Genomic DNA, 27753 nt, shown 5'->3' on the forward strand with positions numbered 1-27753 from the left:
AGTGAAACGGCTTTCTTCTGCAGATAAAGCCTCTTTAAACAACATAGAGGAGCCCAAACAGTTTATCCATACCTACACTGTGATGGCCTATGTTAGGTCCTGCCTGTGTGTTGTGTATGAAGTATGTCAGCTTCATATAGACAAGCTTCCATCAACATACCACCACTCACTTCTACTGTGAAGCCAAACAGGCTCTGTCCCCTTCCCATGATTCAACATTAGGACTGGTCTTCAACAGAAGCTGGAAATATGTGGTGTAATTTTGTTGTCAGAGGGATCTCAACTTACAACCTCCAACCTCGAGGCTGTGATACAACTAAATGCTGCGACTGGCCCCGTCAAAGTTGTCACCACCTCTCGTCCGACTCACACATCTGTCGTCCAGACATCGTCTGTATGGTAGCGATGAAGTCTTGTCTGGACGAGGGCTTGAACAACCAACCTTAGGGCCCTAAAATGATGCTGTGACTTGCAACAAGCTTCACTTTTTAATCTAATATTCTAAACCCCGATAAGATTATTGTCCTGTTTTCGTTCCACATATTGTTTGAAAGTTCCAGGACTTGTCTAAAGGTCTCTGTCCCAAAGTGGGTCATGTTATTTAGCTGTTTTTTTCGTTTCTTTTCTTGGAGATGAGTTTGTTTTTCTCAACATCTGTTTAACTTCCCAGACTATCATGTTTCCACTCTTGACGGCTAATCTCACAGGAGATGGTTGAGCTGGTGGCAAAATGGCGCAATTACGTGATTGGTCTGATTACCGAGTGTTTCCCACTCATTTGTCCGATGAGTGGGCCATTCGTGGGGTCACATCTCCCAGGATTCTACCAACACCCTCCTCTTGGCCTCTCGACACAGAACGAGAGTTTTAAGTGATCAAACCTTCACCTCGGATTTTCAACATTTGGCCTGCTCTTCACATGAGCCCCTATCGTGGTCTGTCACTTGTCCTTCCATCACTTCAGCTGTGCTGAGTTGTGTCTGACAGACTCCAGCTCTGTCACCCGCTCCCCCCACAGTTTCCCCCAGCTCTTCTAAGGCTGTAGATCCCCTCCTCTCCCGCCTGCTTCCCACCCTAATTGAAGCCAGAACCTGGGAAAAAATCCTGCAGGTAGAACAGGATTTCAGGATGGAAAATAAACCAGATCCTGAGCGCCAACATTTCCATCACGCAGTCTCACTTCCTCTAAAGCCGCTGAGCCTGGCCAGTGTGCGCTCGACACCTTGCTCGTATGTAACATTCTTCACCGCATAACTCTCACACACTTAAGAAGGGACAGCTGCGACCGTATACACAGGTGATATACACATTAGAAACACAAACTTTATTACTAACGCTCTTGATGGACTGTGATGAGACACCGTGAGATTTATCTGGGTCGATGGACTTCTTCAGAGTCACACCATGGGTGTCAGACTTTGCCTGCTGGTCTGTAAACTTACACTTGTGAGCATAGCCATCATGGCTTCTGCAGTCCACTGCTGTTTGATGTTATTTGCCGGGGTTTTGAAGCGTTATTTAATACACCCCCCTCGGGGGCCTTCGTCCTCTTGCCCTCCTCGGTTTTATGTGCCAAGTTGCTCTGGAAGTGGAGGAGGAAGGAGGGCTGGTTTCCTGCTATATTTGTGAGCCGGGATAAGCCGTTAGCGTTCTTTAAATGAAGTGTGACACCTGGTGTAAACCTCAGCCGAGCTGCAGGGCATGCTAGCAGAGAGAGTCCATATCCCTGTTTGTTTTCGGGAGCTCTCAGACTTCATGCTAAGTTTAGGATTTGTGGAGTTATGCGGAGTTATGGTTCTTTAACTTAAGGAATCCACGAAGCAGATACCCCCCAGACTTCCCCGCGTACACACTCATGCTACCCCACTCCCAACCCGGCACCCCTGCTGGTCGGGAGGTCAGACAGAGCATGTGAGGGTCCTTTCTTTCCAATTAGTCTGCCTGCTAATGAGGCCCAACCATCCTTTTCTCCATTGCCACCCAGTCCTCCTTACCTCCCTCCCTGTCCCCTTCGTCCTCCTCCATCCGTCCGCCATGAGGCCCGAGTCAGGTCACCCTCTTCTGACCCGCTCCCACACAACTACTAACCAGCAACTATGAAGCTTGCATGTCTGATCTCTACAACGCAAAAGAGAACATTTAGTTATTATTTGTAAGGAAATAATTTAGGTTTTTGGACTGTGTCAGCGGAGGTTTAAAACAGGGTTAACCTATGACCCTGCATCCTCATAAAAGGTCACTTTTTTCTTTAGCCCCATGATATATAACTTTATACCTTTGACCTATAAACCCCTATCAGTACACACCATGCAACAACTTGTTGCAATATCACACAAACGTTACATTGAGACTTTTACAGCAGGTTAATCACAAAAAGTTGACATTTTATCAGTAAATATTTGTTAATTTGCTCTTTGCTATCATACATATTTGCTTTTTTTCATCTCATAAAGGGAAATAAAAACGTTGACACGAGACAAAAACTTGATAAAGTTTAACCGTCACTGTCACTCAAAGAATCTTACATTCTTAAGCAATTGAAGATTAAAAAAGTTTTCATGTCACTCTCTGTTACGTAACAGAGCCCTTGCATTCAAAAGAAAAGGTCATGGGTCACACTTCCTGTTTCCTGTCTGTGCTAGGTCATTGCTGGGTCTCTATATGAGGGTCAAAGACCTCCTCTGCCTTTTGTTCGGGGCTCCAGGGTTAAAGCTTCTCTTCCAACCTGTCAAAATGTTATGCTCCTTATAAGGATATATTTAAATATGTAACTCATTTCCTCACTGTCATGTCGACTAAAGGTTGGAAATATTTTCCAAGAGTAATCCGTTCCATTTTAGAGTAGTAGGCAAAAATGTATGTCCATTTTAATGAAGCGAGTGGAGCTCAGTTGTCATCCGTCTTCATCCAAATGCAACACTTAAAACAGCCAAATACCTCCATAGTATTCGTCTGTAAGGTCCGTCGTTATTGAAGTCTTGACATTAGGAATTGATCCGAAAAATCTGCATGTGAGTCTGTATATTTTTAAGCTTCAATGTATCGGAAGCTTCCAATCTCTCAGCTCCTGCTGAGAGTCTTTCCTCATTCAAACACATTGCAAGATTTATGCTGATGGGAAACAGCTTCCGCTAAAAACACGCTTAAATTCTAGACTTGCTTTATTTTTTGCAAACAATATCGAGGCTTGAATACAAGAGGGATGTTACAGATGAGCAGGGGGGGACTATACCAGGTATTTGGATGTCTTTTTGGAAGAAGATGAATCCATATACGACTGCGCTTCAGTCATTTTTGTCTATAACTCCAAAAACAAAGTGATTACTCGTAAAATAATCCCAACCCTTAGTCGACATGAGGGTGGGAAGAAAATGAGTTTGTGAACTATGACTTTAACCTTGTCATTCCCTCACATACACCCCCTCCTACTTTCTGGCTCCTTTTCCCATCTGCATCTGTTTCTCTCTTCTCTTCTGCGGCTTGTTTACCGTTTATCACACTTTGGTGAGGTCACTCGTACATGATACATACAGGAAGTGCTGGGTGGTCACTCATCGTGGTTTAAAAAGAATGACAACGAGTCAAGCAAAACTGACACACCTTATGTTGTACTTCAAATGCTTAGTAGTTGGTTGTGTCTACAGACGTTCTAATATACAGACCTTTCATTTTCATCTACTCCTGCAAGAGGTGCCAGGAAGATGATGATATCATACAACATATCATTAAACTATATTTACATTAAAGGGCAACTCATGTCAAAACCCATCTCTCCTGACTTACTCCCATGCTTCAAATGTTTTATTGAAGACATTGAAGTTTAACACATACATTTATTCGCCAAATAACTTAAAAACTAAAAGGTTTTCAGGAGTTAGATTTAAAACAGGGACCAGATAACAATTTGGAGGTCCTTCTGTATTGCAGTCTGAATTCATTTTTTTCTGTCTCTGAGGACTGCAAAGCTAAGTTATGAGAGTGGAGCCCATTATGATGCGATAACAGGCGTCTTTCTTCCTTCCAACGCCCTGCTTTGTTTATACAATGAGTCCCTTGAGGAGGATTGATAATGCACACTAAGGCTTTCTTATCTTCATTCTTTGTTTTGGTTTTGATGGGCGCTAACAACAACCACATATGTTATGTTTCCTTTTGGGAAGTTTAGTTTCCAGAAAGAATGTGGCTGGTATCGAGTGCAGGAGACGCTTCAGTTTAACAACTGTTACAATAACACTGTTGCTGCTGCTGCTGCTTTCAAGAAGCACTTTTTTGAAAATGTCAGAGAAAATATCTAATAGAAAAAGCTATGTTTTTGTCCAAAACAACTTCCTGAAACTTTCTCAGCAGCGGGTTGTTGTGGTCATGGAACAAGCAGTGACAGTCTCCTCAAGTGAAAATAATGTTTGTTTTTTTATCCTGTCAACACATGACTCTGGGAATCATGGAGATAACGTGTAAAGCAGCCGGGCAGCAGACAAAAAGAAATTGTCTGAGAGGCGTAATCAGATTTAGCAGCTGGACAGGAATGGACTCTTCAACTATTAAACCTCACGCAGACAATCAGCCGCATTCACAGACATGAATCAAGATTTTCATTTAGTTAGACTGTGAAAAGGAAAAATAGTTGTCATACCAGGTATATCTAATATGAACGATGCCGCCTTGATCTCAACTATGTCTGAACAAACAGAGGTTCCATTCCTGTACCGCCTCTGTTTTCATTCAACTATCCTGTGGACAGGGAACTCAGAGATTGTCCCAGTTAAAGAGCGAGTCCAGAGGCTCCACGCCCAGTGGACCGTTCCAACTGGAATTAACATCAGGAAATGAATCTTGTCTGCATTAACTGGGGTCAAGCACCCGTTGCGTGACACACCGGACAGATAGAGGAAGACAGAGCAGAGATGGAGAGACAAATCCTCCTCTTGACCGGCCAGGTGAAGATTGCTCAGGAGGAGCTTTTCCATGACTCACCCTGTGGGAAGAGCGTCTTCTCTCGGCGCTGTAAAAGAAGCCTGTCTGCTAACTTGATCCCGCAGCAGCAGCGCCGAGCACATGTGGGGATTACGTGGAAGGAAAGTTCATTTCCTTCATTTATCAAGGAAATCTGCTGAGCAGTCGCGTTGGAGATGTTTAACACAGTGACCCGGGCAGCCGCTACTTAAACAAAAGACCATCGCCTGCTAAAGAAAGTGAAGGCGGAGGAGTGGAATACGGACGGAAGATTCAACAGGAAGTCGATAACTTCCTTTAAAGTTTAATATGAAGGTCAGCAACCCTTTTGTTGAGGCGGGTAAAGTTGGCTTCATCTTCACGACATAGCCCTCAGTGTTAGAGATAAACACAGAAAAATAAAACAATACATCCAAAACAAATATTTAGTGCCACAAAAATCCAACTCGGTGGGAGCCCTGGACCAAGGTTTTGACTAGTTTGGGGGGTTATTTCTTGAACGCCATGTGACCAATTCAAGCGTGTTGACGTCTCACGAGGCACAGTGGAATGTTATGATGGAGGAAGTCTGGTGGTTTTTCAACTTAAAACCATTTTCAGCCTTTAGTCTAAGGACTAACACTACTGATGGAACTGAGCATTCAAATCAGATTTGCCACTGACAAGAGCCATCATTATAAAGATTTGGGTTCTGCTGTGAAAGCTTTACCTGCCATGAGTCATGTCAGGTTAAATGAAACCAAGTTGGACCGAGTGTGACAAAAGAAGTCCACAATTATTTTGAGGTTTACAGTCACGTTGTGTTGAAGCAGTGAAACATTCTGAGGATCTCCAGTCACGAGCGGCTTGTCCAGACTTGTCCTCTTCGTGTGGAGCAGGACCCTGCACAAAGCAGATCCCGATCTAACAAGAGCGCTCCTCCCCCTCTCGCCGGCATCTGTCTCCATCGCTCATCCCCTGTCCGTCACCTCCAGCATCACTCCTTCAAACTATTCTCTTGATTCTTCAGCAGGAGCCTGAACGACCCGTCACACAGCTGACTCGTCCATGTTCTCTCCGGGACAGCTGTCCGACTCTGACCCCGTGTTGCGTGTGGGTGGCGACAACAGACGTGTGGTCTCGGCGTCTCTGTCTCGGCCGGCCCGTGTTTCGGCAACCATGTGTTTGGTTCTGTTTTCGGGCTGGTTGTCTCGCGTCGGTGGTAGGTGAACCCTGTTTGACGCCCGGGGCTCGTTCGTAGGTAACATCTGAATGTTTCATCAAGATGACCTTGTTCCAGAGGAGTTAAAGAGACAGGGGGCGCCGTGATGTCACAAGAACTCATGTAAACCGAGCATTCGTCTGACATGGCTGTTTAAGATTCAGTGTCATAAATATTGACCAGAGGATGTTTCAGGAACAGAATGAAGTGGATATTTTGATTCCTGCTTCACTTCCAGCCTCGACAAAGACTCCTGGTAGATGGAACGGTCCTTAAAGCGTGACATGTGACATCTCCACATTTACCGGATGATGCTTCCATGGTTCAAGTGTCCTTGTAATTAAATGAAATCCTTTCAAAGCTGTTAAAACAACTTGATAACCATGTTTGTTGTTTTGAAGATTTACAGAGTGTATGATAAATTCTGGGCACACGGTAGTTATTACTACATTACACACTGTGAATAAAAGAACAAAATGTAATTAACAAGAAACTAACTCTTATTATCTCTATTTTAAAGGACATAAAAGGAGAAAAAAGATATCCTAAAAAAACAATTTTATAACCTCAATTAAAGGAGTAATTAATAAAAACTGTGACGACCATGCTTCAGTTTTCACAGGACTATGTCATGAGGTGATACATTTAACACCAGACATGTCACCAGCAAGTAGAACTAAAGTTTTAACAATAACTATAAAACTTGGGGGTTTATTGATTCTAATGATGCAGAACTAGAGACGCATCAAATCAGCCTCATCATCTTCTTCCGGAGAGATTTTTCTTTTTTTCTCGAGATCCGATGTTTTGTCATTAAAAGTGTTTATTTTTGCGGAGGGCCGGGGCAATCGTCTTTGGGCGAAGACATTAATTGGTTTGTGGGCTCACAGCAGGAAGCGGCTGAGCGTTGGATTCCATCTTTTTATAGACCTTAGCAATCGTTTAGTAGCAGCTTTCATTTGCTTTGGGAGTTTAATTTTATCGCAGACGGTCTAAGCTCCGCCAAGGGTTCTCCTTCCTGTGGTGAGTGTGCCAGCACAAACCCTTATTTCCCCCATTGTTCTCAACATAAATAGAGCGTTCGTTTTTTAGACATTTACATAACCCTTTAAGAACTATAATTTAAACGCACAGTGATTTTGTGTTCTCTTTGCTGTTACATGTGTCACAACAATCCTTTATTCAGTGGAGCTTGGGAAAAAAATTGTTGCCAGTTTAGTTATTTGAATTAGATCAGTGCTCAAAACTGTGAAATAACGAGAGCAAAAATAGTCTTTATTTCATGGTAGAATATTACAAACCTGGACTTCCAACTATCTTTCAAATGATTAGCTTGATAAAATACTTTTTGAGAGTAATAATAATAATAATAATAATAATAATACATCACATTTATATAGCGCTTATTTGGACACACAAAGACGCTTAAGAAAGTACAAAAAGACAGTTACGAGTACGCAGTAAGTAATCACATAGAAGACAGCTTATTGGGTAACTGTTATCATAGGTTTGTGATTTAACGGTGTATTAAAATAAATTGCTATTTAATTAATTATAATATGCAATAATATAATATTTTTCTCTTTTATTTATTTTTTTAATCTTATAATAAAAATCTACTGAGGGAGACAGAGGAAGCACATCTGATTATCTGTTCTTGAAGTACTTTCTCCTCTCACTTCATCTTCAGAGCCTCCTGCAGTAAATCTGGAAGCTGTTGTCGGATCACACTGTGGTCCGTTCGTGCCAAAAACACGGCGTCACCCTCGACACAATCATACATCCCACCCCTCCCTGCCACCGCAGTCATGGCAGAGCCTCACAGAGTCTTTGCTCTCAGGAAGAAAAGGCTGGTTTGGTTCTCCGGCTCATTTAAAGCTGTGATCACGCAGCCAGGCCTTTATTTCAGTCCCCACTGAGATTTATATTCCGATCTTTATTCAACTTCCTGCTTGTGTGTCTCTGTTTACCTCAAGAGAAGGTTTTTTTAAAAGTCTTGTTCAAAAAGTCCCCTCCCGGCTCCTCCAGTGTTTGTGCGACGGTTAATTGGTTTACTAGGCACCACTCCCACAATCCCAACAGGGTTGCTAGGACGCCAACTATGTGGAGGGATTCCAGGACCGCAGTGAAGCCAACTTGAAGTCCTACAAATGTAGGCAAACACTATCATGTCCTTGAGGAAACACGTCAGTGTGTTAAACTGTCGTTCATTAGAGGCAGGGATTGTCTCGGATGAGCGAAAGCTGCCTGAGTCACCGCGGGTCACCGTTTGTCATGGAGGTTGAATTATTCCAGACCAGGCTGTTTGTGAAGTTCCCTGGTCGGAGTGACCGGTCTCTCAGAAATGTTGTGGTCATCGGACCTGCGTGGCCTCAATGTTTGGAACTGAATGGAGATTTGTTGTGTCGCTGACAAGCTGATTTTTGTTTTGTATGTCACTTGAAAAAAAACAGTTGCAGGGAAGGGCGACGCTTGTTTGTCTTATGATGTTATTGTGATCCAGTCGAGGTTTATGTTTTCTCCTCGGATGATGGGAGTCCATGTGAATTCAATAGTCTCAGTCTAAACACAACAAGGAAAACAACACGCCGTGCCTGCTGACGTGTGCACAGAGGAAGGAAATCAATAAAGAGTGTGAGATGAAAGCGGCCTGGCAGGGCAGCAGGCTGGAATTTAGCACATCTGTTACCTTGGCAGCTTCTCAGTCGTTCGGGATGTTTCGGAGGCTGATGGACGAACACACTCACGTGTCGTCACTCTTTTCTGCTCCTCCGTGGAATTTTAAACTATACAGACACCAGAGACACATGTGGCCCTTTGACTGAATTCATGTGGCCCCCATAAACTGATAATGGAGAAATGTTTCTGCGGCTAAATTATTCAGTACTGTTTCAACCACAATTTTTTCTCCACGTTTTTAAGAGATTCCTTGGAGATTTATATTGAATCTTCAGATGCGATGAAATAATATTCATTACTATATTTTGTCCTTCAGTATTCTAGTATGTTTTACAAATATAATAATGTTTCTCTTCATCTTTCCCTCACTTGTGAACCCTGGTTATAAACTCTACCATGGGAAGGATGTTTTTCTCCAAACCACAGTGTCGGAATTAAACATACGTCTTTAGTTCCAAAAGAAAAAGGAGAAGATTAGCACTGGTAGTGTGAGCTGTGTGCGTTGAATTGTAATTACCATTAAGCAGGAATGTGTTTGGTTTAAAGCTTGAATTCAGCAGAATACATGACTCATTTTTTTTTCTTTGCGATCTGCAATCAGCAGATTTCCCTGAACCACATCTCACAACAACTGTCTGAAACATGAAGTCTCATTTTTCATGTCTGGGATGTGAAATTGTTTTGTCCTTGTTGTCGTGGGGATACCACGAGCAACAGTGATGTTGCCAGGAACAACAGTCCCACTGGTTGGACGCGCTTTGGTTTTTCAACACGAAGCCTGAAGCCGCAGACTGTTTGAATGGTCAGAAAACAACAAACCTGTCACTGAGATCAAAACCTCCATCCCGGCGGTAAGCAACGTTTGGTAAATAGCAGTGTTGCTGAGTTTGCGACTGGAATTCCCCTCATGCCTTCCTAATCACACATGAGACGCAGCCATTATTTACCGTCTTTTATAAACTGTTAAAGGAAATAAGTCAATACCTACGACCGCTTTGATCCACAGCTGCTGCGGATCGTCACTGTGTCGGAGAAGCGCTGGAGAGCCCGGTCACGCGGAGCAGACGGATGGATTGACGAAGGAGAGGAGGGGTTCCAGAGCGGCGACTGCGACGATGAAGACGAGTGCACCGGCGTGTCTGGGCTGGGGCCGCCACCCAGACGTAAACGGTTACGCATCTTCGCAGGTCAGACGCACGTGTGTAGCGACACAATCACAGTAATGACACAACATTATCTTTTACGAGACGCAAAACAATTACGTAAACTGCATCTGAATTTATGGGTCATCGTCTCCTGAAAAAGTCTAACCACTTTTTCATCTTCAAACACTCGGAGTCTCTGACGGCAACAAAGCGTTCAGGCGATCAATTATAACAAGATGTCGTCGCAAAGGACTGTCATTATCAAGCTAAAGCAGTCACACATTTTCAAGGGGACCATCTTTCTCTTTGGGTCTCACTCCCTCTTAAGAAACTCAGCTGCAGCTGGATGCGTTTAAAGGACATGCATGGATAGTCTTTTCTCTGCATACACACTACAGTAGGCAGTTAATTGTGTTAATTAAAGTATAAATGAAAAAAATATATAACTAAATATCAATTCTAGATTACTTGTATGATGGTTTAATAACACTAACATATATGTATACTTATAGCAGTTGATTTTCTTTTTGTCATTTCTTTATGAGTTACTGGCATATTAATGTTGTTGTTCCCGGCTTTGCTCCGATGTATTTTTTTTAAATGCTTGAAGTTATTTGATGAACAAAACAGTTGAAAAAAAGAGCAAATAATTGTATAAGTTATATTGAAAGTAAAACTGAAGATAAATAGTTAAATAAATACAAAATTAAATTGTTGATTAGCTTTAATCCGATTGCAGCAATAGAGTCAAAGGGTCACATGACGTCCCAAGACCACACTTTTTCCAGCACTGATCTAAATAGATATTTATATGGAATAAACTCTTTATTGAGACAAAGAGTTTTAGTAAATTGACCTCATGATGAGATCAACTGAGAAAAAACAATGTGCGAGTGTGTCTCTGCGTGTTAACACGGCTCCACTACATGTTAGCACCGCAGTGAGACTTTGCTGCAGCAGACGTGAAGCTTCCTGAGGTAGCCTCCTCACCCTGACCCTGCAACCCCTCCGCTGTCAATCCCTCAACAATGTCAGCCGTTAACTCCTGAAGCCAAACAAAGAACAAATGAGCCAACAAACTGCTGAAGAAAAGAAACCAAACAGAGTCGGAGGGAGAGACGGTCGGCAGCGCAGCAACACAGGCCTACAGTGCGCTGACACAAAGCTGGCGCAGCTGAGCAAACACAGAACTAGGAGTAGTCCTCCTGTGTGCGATGTTGTGGCAGAGATTTGGGTTCACGGGCAGAGAGCAAGTGCAGGAGCCACGGGTTAACAGAGGAATCCTGCTGGGCCATCATTTCCAGCAGCCGTGAGAGCCTGGAGCACTCGACACACAACACACTATACACACTGTTGATCACCAGTGTTGAATCTCAGCAGGGTCTGATGCAATTGATGCACAAGAAAATACAAAGATTCAAACACCATCGAAAAGAAGAGAATCATGTGCTCATATAACTGTCATTATGGAAACAGTAGGGCCACCTTAACATAGAGCAGATTCACCTGCACCAGTAATGCAGACTAATAAAGAAAATTGAATTATTTTTCCGTAACTACAAAACAAAAGCTTTGTGTTGTGTTGAGGTATATATTTAGTTTAGGAAGGAAGTTTCGAGACCTACCACAGCAGCTAAAAACAACCGGATATTAACCTGTCAACTGGATAGTAAAAGTCAGAGTTCTTTTAGAGTTCAATGTTATAAATGAAGGAAAAACATTTTATTGTTTCTATTTTCAATGTTTTTTAAACTCACAGTGATGTTGATTAACTGCAGATATTGAACATGTAATTTATCTTAGAGTAAAGTAAAGCAATACACTTATTCACACAGTCAAAGGGTAAAGTTCTTGTGTACTCGCCTCGCTCTGGTAAGAAACTAGTTATTGGAACTTCAATATTCATCTGCAAAATGTCTTTACCCAATAGCAGGGAGATAGTATTTAAAAGTAAAGTTCCATGTGAGAAGAAGAATTAAAGAGTGACCCAGCAGGAGTGAGTCGCAGCATGTCTGTTTGCCTCAGAGTCGCTGGTGTTTGCAGACCTTGGAGAGACCCCCCCAACAACCCCCTCCACTGACAGTTACACAGATAGCTGCTGATAGCTAGTGATGACCCAGCAAAATGCTGACCCGGCAAGGCCTGTTTTGGTCAAACAAGGGGCCAGGGTTCAAAGGTCAACCTACAGAGCATGAGGCCTAATGGGCGGACTGTCTGAGCCTCGGTGTGCAGAGATGGAGGAGGGTGATCCGGTTTCACAAAGGCCCGAGTCTTCCTCACACTGACATCGACGCAGGATCTGAAAGAAACCGTGCACAGACGGACCAGAGCCGAGGACGGGGACCACCGCCGCCCTGGCCCCAATGACCACACTGTGGACACGACAATGATTGATCTGTCCCTTCTACGTCTCAACACAGATTCCATAAGCTTCTAATGCTACACACACACACTTCCCCTCCTGACCAATCAAAGCTCCTGCCACACATTCTCCAGAGCATTCCAGGCCAAGAGAGCTATTCCAGGACAGGGACCCCCCAAACTTCCCCTCAAAGCCCCCCACAGTTTGACTAATGACCTGAAACAGCAGACACGTCCTTCCTCATGACATGTCACTTCAGCATTAGTGATGGTCCCCTAATCTCTGTTAATTTTTTGAAACAATTTTCATTTTTTAACTTCGAAATTGAAATAGAATGAATGAAAATTAAATAAAAATAATTGGTATAAGGAAATGATTAACAGAGTATCTACTAACAACTGGGGGGAATCAAAATAGGAAGAAATAAGTGTTTTTAATTCAAGTTAAATTATATATTGAGAAATTACACTTATTTAAAAAAAGGGACATGGGAATGTTTCTTAAGATTATGTTATTTAGTTGATCAAAAATTCAAAAGAAAATGTAAACAAAGGTCCTCATACAGTGAGATCCCAGACTTGATGATAAATGTTCATAACTGTTTAAACTTCATTCCAGTAAAAATAAATGTTATTGATCTATTGGCCTGGGGTCAGCTCAAACGTAAAAAGGAAATAAATAATAACATTTTCAATTAAATAAATATAACCAAATAACCCTCTCTGGGTTCTTCACAGTTGGGAATTAAATAATAACACTAACTGTGAAATGAATAGTATAATCAATAAAATAACCAAAAATTAAACAACTGAAAACATTTACTTAATCTTAACAGGTAAAAGGTTTAGCTGGTTCTAAACACAAAACACAAAATCGGTCAACACAATAGCTGCTAACATGTAGTGGCATTTATGAAAGAATATACTTTAAATTATTTAGAAATAACAATAAAATAATAACACTTACCATAAATCAGAGACACGTATTGTATTTATTTATGAAACCCAAATGTCTTATTACTAGTGTCATTGGACTCTCCTGCTGCAGCAGGTAGATTGGCCTGTCGACCAGTCATCATTTCATTTTTTAAAGTGCTGGAAAACTTGATCAGCTTTGTTTTCCAGAGTAATCATGCAAATGTATTGGGTTTTTTTTAACTCTTGGTAAGTTACTGAGAAGGGGTTCAAGGGCTACCTGTTGGGGACCCCTGACTTCTATAATGACAGTTAGCACCACGCACCACGTAGCATCCGGTTGTTTTGCGATGAAGTGAAAAACTTGTCGTAAAATGGCTCAATGATGGGAGGACTCCGCTGGGTCATGTGTGTTTTATTTCCAAACGTCATAAATCTGAGCTGTAGCTGTCACAAAACACGAGTACTGTACAACCTCTTCCCTCTAAAAAGGAACATCTGCTGCAGGAATCTCCAGCTGAGCTTCATTCCTCCATGTTGTACATTAAAGTAAGTGACAGCAATGGTTCAGAAAAAAACACGTTTTTGTGAAGAGAGTGACTCACGTCAACGTCTCTTTTTATAAGCGGGCTGACTGTTCACGTTTAAAAAACTATAAAGATTGTTATTTAAGAGTCTCCCCGCTAGACTAAATAAGTTGTAAAAATGAGCTTTTGATGCTGTTGGAAACTTTCAGCTGTTTTAAAGCCAACAGTCGCCGGGCTGTGCCAGGGCCAGAGCTGATGTTTTCTCTCGCTGAGCCGGACAGGCCTCCGCTGTGTTCTGCACCTCAGCACGCTCAGCAGGAGCCGTGTGAATGGAGCTCTTGTTATAATCCGCCACTCAGACGCTCAGTCACTGCAGGGAAAAAGCCGGGCCCTCTGGGCGCTCGTGAGCATTTTATCAGTGTGCGGCTCCGCAAATACGAGATGGAAATATTCCTGTAATGTGAAACATGCAGCTCGGGATGTCCAGATTTCACGTCTGCTGCAAATTTGTGGGAACAAAAGGGAGAGTGGGAGAGGTCCCTGACATGCTGAAAGAATGTGGGGAGAGTTGATGAGATGCTTCACTGGGGAGTCCAAACATGTAACACTCCACTGAGTGCCAGGTAAGGAAGCAGGCCGCAGCACTGACCTCTGACCTTCAGCACCTTATAGGTGAGTAGCATAGTCCACCCCAACCTTCAGAGGTGCTCCTGTCACGACTTGTTTTTTTCATGACCCCCCCTTACCCCCTCTCGACTCAGAACAATCAGCTGGTTATTCAGGCTCCTCCATGTAGCACGGTCTGGACGTGTGGTGACTCAGGACAGAGTAAGAGCCAGGAAAGCAGTTGCTGCAGGTGCTCAGGTGTGTGAGGCCAACAGGAGAGCTATACTGTATGTACTCCTTGTTGTGTTGAGGTTGTGTTTATGTGTTTCTGTGTTGGTATAATGTGTGTGTTTTTGTGTTGGGGTGGTTTGTTTTTATCTGTGTTGTTGTGATTTGTGTTTCTGTGTTGGGGTGGTTTGTGTTGGTTTGTTTCTGTGTTGGGGTGAGGTAGGTGTTTCTGTGTTGGGGTGATGTATGTGTGTTTGTGTTGGGATGGTGTGTGTGTTTCTGTGGTTTGTGTTTCTGTGTTGGTGTGGTTTGTGTTTTTCTGTGTTGTGATTTGTGTTTCTGTGTTGGGGTGAGGTGTGTGTTTCTGTGTTGGGGTGATGTATGTGTGTTTGTGTTGGGATGGTGTGTGTGTTTCTGTGGTTTGTGTTTCTGTGTTGGGGTGGTTTGTGTTTTTCTGTGTTGTGATTTGTGTTTCTGCGTTGGGGTCGTTTGTGTTGGTTTGTTTCTGTGTTGGGGTGATGTGTGTGTTTCTGTGTTGGGGTTTGTGTGTGTCATTGTGTTGGGGTGGTGTGTTTGTGTTTCTGTGTTGGTATACTGTGTGAGTTTTTGTGTTGGAGTGGTGTGTGTGTTTCTGTGGTTTGTATTTCTGTGTTGTTGTGATTTGTGTTTCTGTGTTGGGGTGGTTTGTGTTGGTTTGTTTCTGTGTTGGGGTGATGTGTGCTTCTGTGTTGGGATGGTGTATGTGTTTCTGTGGTTTCTGTTTCTGTGTTGGGGTGGTTTCTGTTTTCCTGTGTTGTGATTTGTGTTTCTGCGCTGGGGTGGTTTGTGTTGGTTTGTTTCTGTGTTGGGGTGATGTGTGCGCTTTTGTGTTGGGCTGGTGTGTGTGTTTCTGTGTTAGCATACTGTGTGAGTTTTTGTGTTGGAGTGGTGTGTGTGTTTCTGTGGTTTGTGTTTCTGTGTTGGAGTTTTCGTTTTGTGTTCTTGCTTCTATGTTGGGTGGTGTGTGTGAATGTGTTTTTTTTTGTGGTGGTTTGTGTTCGTGTTTTGGGATGGAAAGGATTAATGCTTTTGTGTTGGGGTGATGTGTGAGTGTTTTGTGTTGGTGTGTTTCATTTCTGTTTTGGGCTGGTGTGTCTGATTGTATTTGGGTAGTGTGTGGGTTTGTATTAGGGTGGTGTGTGTGTTTGTATTGGGGTGGTTTCTACAAGAATGGGATTCTAAAACAATATGGATTTAAAAAAGGTTTTTTTTTATCTTCCCTCAACTAATTGATAATCAACATCTGGATTCATGTAGGTACAACTACAATTTCAAAACGTTTCCCACCAAGTGTTCCTCTCCCTTCCCTCCACCTCCACCAGACATGCAGCATTGTTTTTATAGGTTCATTCTGCACAAAACTAGGAAGTTTCTTATAACCCGCTCTGGTCCTCCGTAGAGCTTTCCTAGATCAACCCTGGGCTCATACCCTTCAGAAGAGGCAGGAAGTGGATGTGTTGCAGAGCTGTTTTTCATTGAATGCTGAGTGGGTTCTCGTCATGCACACGAGGGTCCACCGGCGCTCTGTTTGTGCCTAGCTCTATAAAGCGTTTGTTTGCTCAAGAGCACTATTTACGTTGGACACCGTAAATTGATTCCAGGCCAGTTCCTGGGTCGTGTCCATCAGCTGAGGCTCGGTCCACAAACACTCACAGCGAGTCCATTCTGAAGGGACTGTCGGCAGACACAGCCGCCATTTTGTGGGGAGGTCTGCTCCATTTGTGGAAGGGTCTTGTCAAACATTAACCGCCTAGATAAGACTGTTATTCTGACATATGAATAGAAATCGCTGCTGGTTCCATCTGACAATTGTACCCTAGCAATGAGTCGCTAGTGTGACGTCACATGACCTCACAGTGGCAGCTCTTGTCCAGACAGGCTCAGTGGAAACTTGACATGCGTCTATATTTAGTGGATGACCAGAACCGTGGGTGTGACTCCGTCTGGACTGTACAGATGTGTGGAGGAGGTTTGCTTCCCTCGTTACGAGCAGATAAAGATAGAATCCTAAGAATGTTCTGCTCACTGTCCCCCGGGCCGAACTTTAGAGCTGAGTCATCATCTCCAGGTCCACTCCTGCCTCTCGAGGTGTCCTTCTCTATCTGGCACCCTGATAAGGACCACCATTGTCCCGACCCTTGAGCTACTATTGACCTCTACCGCCCCTCAACAATGAGCCTCTTACCGGAATCCTCGCAAGCACCAACTTTTCCTCCTGCAGTTTCTCCGCGACCATCATGGTTTGAGCTGCTGTGGTCAGCAGCATCTATAAATGCCCTGCTGTGTTGCAGGAAGATCAACCAGATTTAAAGGACATAAGTTATTACATAGTTGTTACTTAAGACATAATCTTCTCATCAATGATTTTATATCCCTCCCGTCTCTCTGGACTCTGCTCTGGGAGTCCCGCAGCTCATAATAACAGAGCAAGTTGTGGAGGTCGTGAGGTCAGAGCCACTCACAGAACCGTGCTGTTGCTCAGGCCCGAGGCTCAGCCTTCCACTGGGCGTCCCGTTTGTCTTGGCCCGCCGTCCTCTGTCTCTCTGATGGCCCCTGTGGTCAGCTTGTGGGTGTGGAAGCAGACGCTCGCATTCCACGGACAGAAGCGTTCCTGCTCCTTCTGGCTCACAATCTCAACTGTCCAGGGACAAACAATCCTGGCAGAGAGCAGAGGGGTGAGAGGTCCAGAGCGTCACCCACGACCACAAAAACAAATGAATCCAGCTTTTGTCTGCGAAACAGCTGCTGGTTTCATGTTTTTACAGGAGGAGATACTGAGAAACACATACTGTCACACACACATGGCATCATGCATTCTCAAGTTTAACTTCAGCTGAACATTCTGCTCTTGACCAGGAGTACACAAACAAATGATTTCCTGGCCCTGCTGTGACAGGCTCCTGAGCCAAAACTATTTTTTTACTCTATATATAATAAAGATATAGCTTAACTTGTAGCATAATTGTGAATCAATAACTGTTTAATTCTAATTAATCTGAGAAGAATTAACAGCTATTTAAAACAAATTTGTTTAATATATAATTTTAATGCTTTAGATTATGAATATTTGGTCATATTTTCGTTTTTCTTTCAAATATCCTTAATATAAATAATGAAATAACTATGGAAAAAATGTATATAAAATATAATACACAACAACACAAGTTTCTCGCAGCCAGCCAATCTGTGAACATCTTCTTGAAGCTTTGTGCTGTCATTGGCTGGGCTTCTCAACTAATCACAAGAAGCTACTCAGAGGGAACATGGGTCTTGCTCTAACTTATATCTTTTAACTAACAACAGCATCTGCAGCGAATACAATGAGCAGTGATACCGTTGAAGGCTACATAACCACCCACTGTCTCCCTTTTATTAAACTTGTCACAACCCTACTCTGGGAGTTGTAATGTAATGTAATGTTTTATTATTATTATTGTTTTGCAGCTGAACTGGAGGCTCTTTGGGCTTCCTACATGTTTCAGTAAAGGGGACCTTAGTACCTCCGATGTAATGGAATTTTAATAGCCACAGAATATTACTTACGTTGTAAGTTAATAATAAAATGTGCACGATAACAATCAAAGCAATACATAATTAACACAGATAAGTTTGATCTCACACCCACAATATCTTAAACGCACACTACCAATTGACCTATCCATGGCTGATAGCAACAGGATCTGAAAGAATAACATGGGATATGTAAGTATGGCTACATTGGTGGAATTGACGAGTAAAAAAATAACACAGACACCCAATGGTTACGTTAAAGGGATAGTTCACCTAAGAATTACGCTCATGTCAACTAAAGGGGGGGATTTTTCATCCAGAAAGACACTGCAAAAGCTCGTTTTTAGTGGAAGCTAAAGGGCTCCTACGAATGAATCCCTTTTTTGAACATTATATGAACATGCACCGCTGCATTTGTTGATCACATTTGTTGAAGCCTGTGGCAGAGATCTAACTCCATACAGTTCTGCATAATTTTTACTGATTTCATGAGGGCCGCATCTATACAATCAAAGGCCTGCAAGAGGCCCTGGAGCCAAACTAGGCTCAATTCTGCTCTGGACTTTGGAGAAGGCCGATAAAATATTTGCTTATCCTGGAAAAACCTCAACATCTTTTGAGCTGATGATTCAAACTGGAGCAGCTTATGTGCGTCTGCCTGTGCAGCAGAAATCCAAACCATCTCTTCACTTTCATAAGAAGCACCTGTGTTTGGAGTCTCAACATTCCACATACCTATCTTTGCACAGAAGCACACGTGTAGCGAATAAACTGTAGCGGACCGTGAAGGAACAGCGGAGGGCTTACAGAAGCATTCTGCCCCGACCAGTGTCTCCCAGTTGGTGTATGGCGTAGAGACGGCGCTAAGCAGCCTTTTCCTGTGTTTTCCTTCAACATGTAATCATCACCTGCAGTTGCGGCTGCTCCAAAGTGCACTTTTCCACTCACTGTTGCAACTTTTCTGACATAGTTTGCTTGTTGTGACAACTGTAAACCAAAGCCTTCGGCACCGTTGCAAAGTCCAGACTCCCATCCCCTGGCTCCGCCCCCTTCTTCCCCTCCAAAGACAGACAAAAACATCCAGCAAACACACAGTTTGACCTGCCGTGGATCCAAACAAACATCTGCTCCCCCTCTGACAGCGCCTGAACCAAGACTTCTCAGCAGTTGACTTGCATGTGACTTCATTCTTAGTCGTAACAAATCAATGGCCCGACTGTTGACCTCTCCCCGGGGTCGTAAGTGGAGATCATAAGGCCACAATAAAACTAGCAGGGAGGTGTGGAGCTGAAGAAGATCTCGAGCACACTGCTCTATTTATAGTGACAGCTAAACATCTGTACATCTAATTCTCCTCCTGACTGCCGCTCTGTCTGCTCCCGCACCAGCTCGGGTCGGCTCATTCCCGCGACACTGGCAGTAATGGTGAGCTTTATTGACAGTAATAATGATGTTTCTAATATGCTGATGTGTTGGTGAATCCTGTAAAACTATGGCGGCTAAGACACACTCACTTATCGGTCAAATCAAAACAGAAAACTATTACCAAAAGAGAGAGCAGGCGGGTTAAACACAAACACACAAATTGTCTATTATCAAGACATGCTTTTAATGCTGTAAAAATGTGTATCAGCATGGGTGAAGAAAATATCGATACCCTTAAATATTGCATTATATTTCTTCACAATACGACATCGATACACAGTGTATTGTTTTTATAAATTTTTATTACTCTTTGGAATCAGATTTTATTTTTATGGTTGTAATTTTATGGTTTTTATTGCAATAAAGTGTATCCAAAATTAGTCTTTTTTAGATATGTATTTTTAATTTTTCAATAAACAACGGTCGCTAGATGTTGGCAGTCATTTCGTCCTCCACTGCTAAAGGAAAAGTACATTCCCACGAGATTCCGGCAATGACTGAGGACGAGAGGATACAGTAGACTCCACCAGCTTTCAAGCCGATGTTTGGTTTTAAAACAAAAGCAGTTCCCACTATATCAGGAGTGATGCTGTCTGTAAATACAAATATATTTTGTTTCTACAGTATTGCCAATACACAAATCGGTAGTGTTTGACTTGTGACTATCAGTCTTTCTGTAGCCTTTTGCGCTCCCTCATTAGCTCTTCTGTTTTTTGGTTTTAAAACGAACATTGTCACCTTAACCTTGAATGCACAGCAGAAGTCTGATTTGATCCACAACCTTTTGATCGGGTGACATGAGTTGAATCTGAAGTTTGAAAAGTCATCACAGTTTATGAACGAATGCATGTCACTGGGAATGTTGGCTCTTGTCTGGGGAGGTGACTTTTAAAGAAGTCCTGTGGAAGGAAAACATAGCAGAGAGAGGGTACGTAACTCACACACACAGACGCAGGTGTTCATCACTAATTATACCAGGATATTATTAGGCAGGCCCGGTGTCGGAGCTAAGTTTGCGGCGCTCACTTTCAGTCGGGCTGTGGGAGAGAACAAGGCTCCTCTGTGCTCCTCGTGTCCAAGTGTTTAAACCAACAAGAAAAGATCTCGTCTCTGCACCGTCCCGGGACTTTTCTCACTCATTATTGCTGTGTGGAGCAAGTCTCTCACGAACACGCCCCACTCAATCATGCACACACACACACACACACATGCAGACCCCCCCCCCCCTTTCCTCACATCCGGCGTGTATATAAAAGCTGTATCGAATTGCAGTTTGAGCTTAATTGGCCCGGCGGTACAGTGCGTCGCCGTCGACAGTGACAAATCGCTCCTTCAGAGCCCCAAAGAATGTGTCTGCCCACTAGCATGTCAGAGGACACAGGAGGAGGAGGAGAAGTCATTTGTCCCCTGGCTGGTGTTCAGATGATGTCGTAATGGCAGAGAAATTTGGAGGAGATGCAGTTTGAGGCCAGGAGGTTTATTTATCTGCCTCCTTCCTCTGTTTAACTCAGAGAAGAAGCCCCTCCTCCCTCACTCTTGATCACATGTCGAGATTTTCAGAAAACTCTGAAGAAAAGGAAAACTGTAGATTCACTAAAACAGCTTTATTATTTTGTTTCAAATATCCTTCACAAATCGAAATAACTGAACAGAAAAATGAACATTTTGAAGAAGCTGTGAACCGACACTTCTCTGAAAACATTTTAAAACAAACTTGTTTGAAGTGTCTCTTTTAAATCAATCAAACGTAACTGTCCCAGCCTCTCCTTCTCCCCTCGTGCAGATGCATCGCAGCTGTGCAGGCGTGGCTTCACGCTGGAATGGTGACCTGAACGAGTCTTTTTAGTTCTGGTGTCTGAAATACAGTCACTCTTAAATGACAAGCAGTGACTCCAATTTTGATCATTTGTATGCGTCCACCAGCTGTCAGAGACTGACACAACTTTGTATTTGAAAACATTAAAGTCGATGATTGAAGTCATTGTTGGCAAGATCATTTATATTGTCTTCATATTCAGAAAGACCTACTGTACATTAAATGACCACCTCACATATACATTCTTAATTAATTAAAGATGCTATTTTTGAAAAACAAAAGTATATTTGTTACATTAACTTCATGGTTTGAACCTGTCCTGTGTTCTGACTTTTACAAACAGTTTCTTTAAGTGACATCACAGACTAAGTGTGGCTTAATGACCCATCTCTGGTCCTGACCAACCAGTTGACAATCACTGTTCTGCTTTATGTTTCCCTTCCCGCTAGACTCACAGAGTTGTTCGGCATTCCTAGTTTAGACGTAATTTCCTCTGCGTGTCCTGGGTCTGACCTGGAACACATCACCCGGGTTCTACTTCAAGTCTCTCTCTCTCTCGGATGTCCGGACCATCACATTGTGTGATTGTGTTCATGTGTGTTACATTGATGTGCTTGTGTGTGTCTATGGGCCGACTGGTTCACACGCAGCGTTCCCTCACGATCTCAATCTGAGATGTCCTACCTCGTAAGTCAGCCGGCTTATTCCAGCAGCACAGACACAGAAGGAGGCTCTGCTCAGTGTCAGAGAGCGGGTGGGCAGATAGAGGGAGTCGAGGGAGTAAAAGTGGGATTAACTTTTATCCAATGAGGCAAACTTTCTAAGTCTTCTTGTAGTCACTTCAGCTCACAGCGTTCAGCTGGACGTCTGCTCTCTGAATTGAGTGCAATGATGCTTTTATTTTGCCAAGATGACAGCGAGGCACCTGACTTTCATCAAAGTTCTCATCCTGTTTTAAATTAATGAATTCCCGGGAACTTTAAAAGTGAGCCTGAGATGAAACGCAAAGATGTGATCAGTGCTGGCAGCCAGAGAGGAGAATTCAGATTAGAAGGTTTGATTCGTCCGCAGATGAAGGAGAAGTTCAACGCAGACTCGCGGGGTGTTAACTACAGAGCCAGCAGACAATTATGGGAACACAGAGTTTCAGCTGCACAGATATCAGCATGAAAGGTTTGGTTGGGTAAACAGCACATGTGTAGTTAAAGGATTCACACATTATGAAGACATTTTTTAAGGATCTAGATTAGCTAGCTAGGTAACCAGGTACATATAGTCTTCGCTTTACATTAAAGTTGGGGAAAAATAGAAGTTTCTATCTACTGTTTGTTACTTGAAGTGATGTCACTTAAAGAGACCGTTCCTTTGTAATAGCCTGAACAAGTAAGTGTTACATGCTGGTATGAAAACTATTTTTAAAAAATGTGTGATTTGTTACATGAGAGATATACTTCTGTCATATAGAATCTTATAAGGTAAGGTAAGGTAAAGCGTTATTGATTGAAATAGTTTTGTTCCAATAGCCAATACATACAGCAATTTTTTATAAAAAACAAAAAATTAATCAATCAAAATAAATAAGAACAAGAGAAATAAAGAAAAAAGGACACAATCTAAGTCTAAAGATAAAGACAAAGAACATAGATCAAAGAAAAACAACAAAGACAAAGGATACAAAGACTAACATAGAACAGAACATCCAGATACTCTCACTCCACTCCTGCCCCCGAACTCAGAATTGTACAATTTAACAGGCCGAGGAATGAATGAGTCCTTGAACTTGTTTTGCACCTGGGAAGGAGCATTCGTGCACTCATTCTGTTGTTATGAAGTGCATCATTTTTTATTTATAATAATAGTAATAATAATAATAAATGATTGAATGTTAAAATGTCCTTGTTGTTGGTAAAAATGTACAATTTCTATTTACAATGTTGTTGACCGAACAGAAGAATCCGAAAAGGTTTTCCAGATTGACCCTGTTAACATTTGGTATGACAAAAAAAAATACTAAACAATATTTGTGCATGTCATGCATCTCTGACCATAGAAATTAGGAGATTCCTCTGCCAAACGTGAACTTACTCCTTTATCTTCATTGCCACTGATAATTCATAGCTTATAGTTATGTCAACCCCTCTTAGGTACTGACTTGTCCTATCTTAGTTGGATGTATATCATCTCCTCTGTCATGATCTCTACGGGTTGTTGAGCTGCGATCAGAGCTGGTATGAGCCGTCACAGCAGGTAGAGAGCCTGTGTTGGATGAACCTGAGTTTCGGCGAAGACGTCAGTCTTGATGGGAACAGACAGTCTGTTGCCTCCTCGCCTGCCAAGAGTCAGTCTGCGCTTCACTCTGTAGATTCCTGTCCTGCAGAGACAAAATAGTAACAAATGTTAAGATGTATGATGTCACGACATATTGAGACGCTGAGGCTCTGCTGTTGTTCCTGTGACTAGTGTTTGAACTGCTCGTGTTCACATTTTTACTTTTTATGCTGCATGGCTCTGAATTGTGTGCCAGTGGTTAAGGAGAAAGTGACATGTCTAATTTGTCCTCCGAATCTTGCCCCGGGTAACTGGGATAGGCTTCAACAACCTGCAGCTGGAGGATCAAATGAGGCAGGAAAATAAAATAAATGAATAAAACAATTAGAGGGTGCATATCCTTGTTACTGAGCTTTTTTTTTACATGACTCTTAAGCAAAACATTAAACAAGTCAAAATCTATATTGGCTCAATGACACACTAGTGATATTGGTTTAACCCTGAGACATCCAAACTATAGCAATAACAAGAATATATACCAGAATATATAATACCAGAAGCAATGTGTCATGAACAATAACACATTTTGTTTGTCAATGGCAAATTAAAGATTGATTAATTTCATGAACCAAGCTAGTCATGTGGGCAGCAAACATGTGAATGTCACCTACTTTGGCAGAGGTATTAAGAATAGGAGTTTTGAGGACAGCATCAACATATCTGATCACACGAGGCAGCAGGATGTTTCACACGCACATCATGTGTACTTCTTGACAGTTTTTGTCATTCTCCTCCTTTGTTCTGTCATTCAGCTGATCTCTCCGTATCTTTCTTACAGACCTGGCTGATAACCTGGCAATGGACGACTTCACTTTCCAGGAGCAGCTGCTAACTCCTATTCTGGCCACGGGCAGCGCCGGGGGCGTCCCCTCTCCTGCAGATCCCCTGTGGAAGAGCTACCTGGTCCTGTCCGCCTCCCTAACACTTGCTTTTGCCCAACATTGTCACCAGTGATCGTCACGTTCTGCTCCTCACAGTGAAAACTTGGAAAGCTTCTTCCAAATGGAACCTTTGAGAGAAGTTATTTTTCTGTGTGATGTGAGACTGACACCTTCAAACTACGAGCAGATCACAGTTTCTTCCTTAATGTTCCGAAGGGTGTCTGGTCAAGTTTGCTTTGACCTCCTGTCTGAGCAGTTTCCAAAGCAGTGCTAGAGGCAGGAGCTGCTGACTGATGCAGTTTCAGAATCTTTTTGAAATGTTTGAAAAAAGGGACGAAACGGCTTTAGTGACATTAACTTGTGTTCGTTCACCTTTGTTACGGAAACCACTGCAATTTACACTTTGCATTTTTGACCATCTGAGACAGGATGCACTCCATTTGAAAACCTTTTTTCCCCATCATAACAACGCCATCAAATTAATATTAGTAATTATTGGTTTGTAATTTAACAGGTATTTTCTTAATTGGAATAATGTGGTGAATTTAACCTGAGAATTCAGATTGAACTGTTAACTAGTTGAACTAGCAAGTAAAGCATTCGGTCTGAGTTGTCTTTCTCTTAACATTTTCTTAACATTTAAACAAGTTTCAACAGTTAAGTTCAACAGTTTCTATTAATCATATGGTTAACCCATATTATCATACCCATAGATGGTAAGATGGGTAAGAAGATTGTGGCCCAGCTTTTATCTAACTACCAAAAAGAATAAGAAATGATCATACCACAAGTTACTGCTTAAATCATTATCTCGTGCAAAGGTAGGAGTGATTTCACAGCCAAGATGTAAAACTGCAGGACCGACATGAAACATGATTATTATTTAAGGAATTTTATTTTACTTATAGAAAGAATGGGGATCAAAAAACAACAACTAGATTACTTTATGTTTTTTTTTATTTCATAACTTTGTGTCTTTAAAGGTGAAATGCCAATGGAAGCAGCTTTGATATAAAACTGACTCAGAAGAAAGGAGATTTGTAGATGTTCAGTCATCAAGTATTTACTTTCAGTGTTTGAATCACTGAAACTAAAAGACATTCTAGTTCATGTTTATTAGCAACATTAGCAGGTCTGCCTTGTGTTGATTTCTTGATCAGCTACGTATGTCATTTGACCTTGTTCTTCAATGTTTTCTGGATACGAAGAAAAACTGTCTAATTTGTAACCATGTTCTGAAATGATTTTCACTACAAAAGTGTAAATGTGGTGATACACAAGACTGACATTCTTTTGATTGAACATGTCACCTGGAATTCTTCAGGAAGAAGAGAATACTTGAACTGTATTGTAACATTTTGTAACTTCTCAAACAACGTTTGGATGAAATGTGTTCCATGAATGTAGCTAATAGCTTGATAATGCTAGCTGAAGCTTTTCAGTTCTCTTATTAAATGGTTGAGTCAGACTCCCCCAAATACACTAGGTTTAGCTTGTACAATAACATGTCTGACCTGTTGCCAGAAGATAAAGTTGGAGCTTCACGTTCTCCGTTTTTTAAGCTGGTGGTCAAACTTCAACATGGCCACTAAATACTGGACAGGAGGTCATAACAAAATATTTGTGTAGTTCACAGAATAAAAGTTCAGACTGGTTTTGGTTAATGAATATTTATATTCTTAAGTTAACCTGAGAGGCTGGTGTTAATAGGAAAATATACCTCCTGCTCATCAGGAACTTTTTTATCGTGCATCAGTAAAGAGCTCTGTTGCTTCTAAAGTGGAAAACTACTGGCTGAGAACTCAGCTACTGAAATACTGTGTTTCCTTCTCACCTTCATTCATGAGTTCTACCACTCGCTCATTGTCAAAGAACGATGAACTCTCTGTACAGTTGTGTGTCTCTGTGATGATGTTTATAAATATGTCTTTATTTGCAGTCCTCTGAGATTTGTGGTTTTTAGAGGGAGTTTTAGGACCGGACTGAAACAATGCTGCAACTTTCTAGCTTCTTCTTTCGCACTTTTGTCTCAACCTGTAAATATTTGTCGCCGCCATTCTCAGTGTCACATTAATGGTTGTTGCCTAATAAACCAGGAGTTCTTTCTCACTGCGGACTGATGGCTTCACTCTGATCCAGGTTTCTGGGTAAAACAACTATAGACGGACCACAGAAAAGTCAGCTTTCTCTGATCGTTGTCACACAAACAAATCTAGAGTAATTCACCAGATGACAGAGCTCACTCATTTTTTACAGAGTAAACTTGAATAGCATCTTGAATCTTGAGTCACAGATATGTTACTGTAAAAAAAAACATATTTTGCAGATAGTAATAATCAATACAACACACACACACACACACACACACACACACCCCCACACACACACACACACACACACACACACAAAAATGTTCTATAAACTAGTGCACTGGTTCCCAACCAAGTATATACCCATATATATATATATATATATATATATATATATATATATATATATATATATATATATATATATATATATATTCTAAATTCTTTGTAGATATTATATCAGAATCACAAACTTTTATTAATGAAACACAGATGTGCTTTTGAGGAGAAGAAACTGTCAAATGCTTTACAGTAAAAATAACAGTATTCACTTATTTTCTCACTCTCTCCTATTGTATTTTGTGCGAGCAAACTTCTACTGCTAATTGCTATTACCCATGTTTCAAATGCAAAAAAAAGTAACATAATATTGAGGAAATTGGTAGATTTCATATATAATCACTGTATTAATAATAACAATATGGCAATGAGCAACTTGGTAGTTTGCAGTTTGTTTTTCTAGTTGCGTCCTGTTATATGGTGTTTCCAACTTTACAGACAAAAGCTTTCTGTTGAAGAAAATAATCAGAATGCAGATCATATTATTCAAAACTGAGTTATGTTCTGGCAAATCAGCTGTGAGAAGGAAAAACAGCACATTCAGGGCAAAATCAAGAGTTGGGGTAACACATTAAAAATGCACAATAACGTAGTGAAGAAACCCTGGAGCAGTTAGACAGTGACCACACGATGTCACTCGATCCGGCGCGCCTACCGTAAGAGGTATTGGAAACACATGGAAAGGATGCCACAGATGATATTTTGTTGCA

At 41.9% G+C, this 27753-nt stretch overlaps 1 protein-coding gene across 1 annotated transcript in view; it reads left to right on the forward strand.

Moving 5' to 3' along the window:
* gpc3 (glypican 3) overlaps positions 1-26723 on the forward strand; it is a 110464-nt gene extending 83741 nt beyond the window's left edge. The window contains exons 7-8 of the mRNA XM_087799533.1: positions 9840-10020; positions 24512-26723. Coding sequence (XP_087655659.1) covers positions 9840-10020; positions 24512-24687 — 357 coding nt within the window. The 3' untranslated portion in view covers positions 24688-26723. The remainder of the gene's footprint in view (positions 1-9839; positions 10021-24511) is intronic.
* Positions 26724-27753: the final 1030 nt, after the last annotated feature.

Source organism: Callionymus lyra, chromosome 9 (genome assembly GCF_982586985.1).
Source record: "Callionymus lyra chromosome 9, fCalLyr1.hap1.1, whole genome shotgun sequence".
NCBI lineage: Eukaryota > Metazoa > Chordata > Actinopteri > Syngnathiformes > Callionymidae > Callionymus > Callionymus lyra.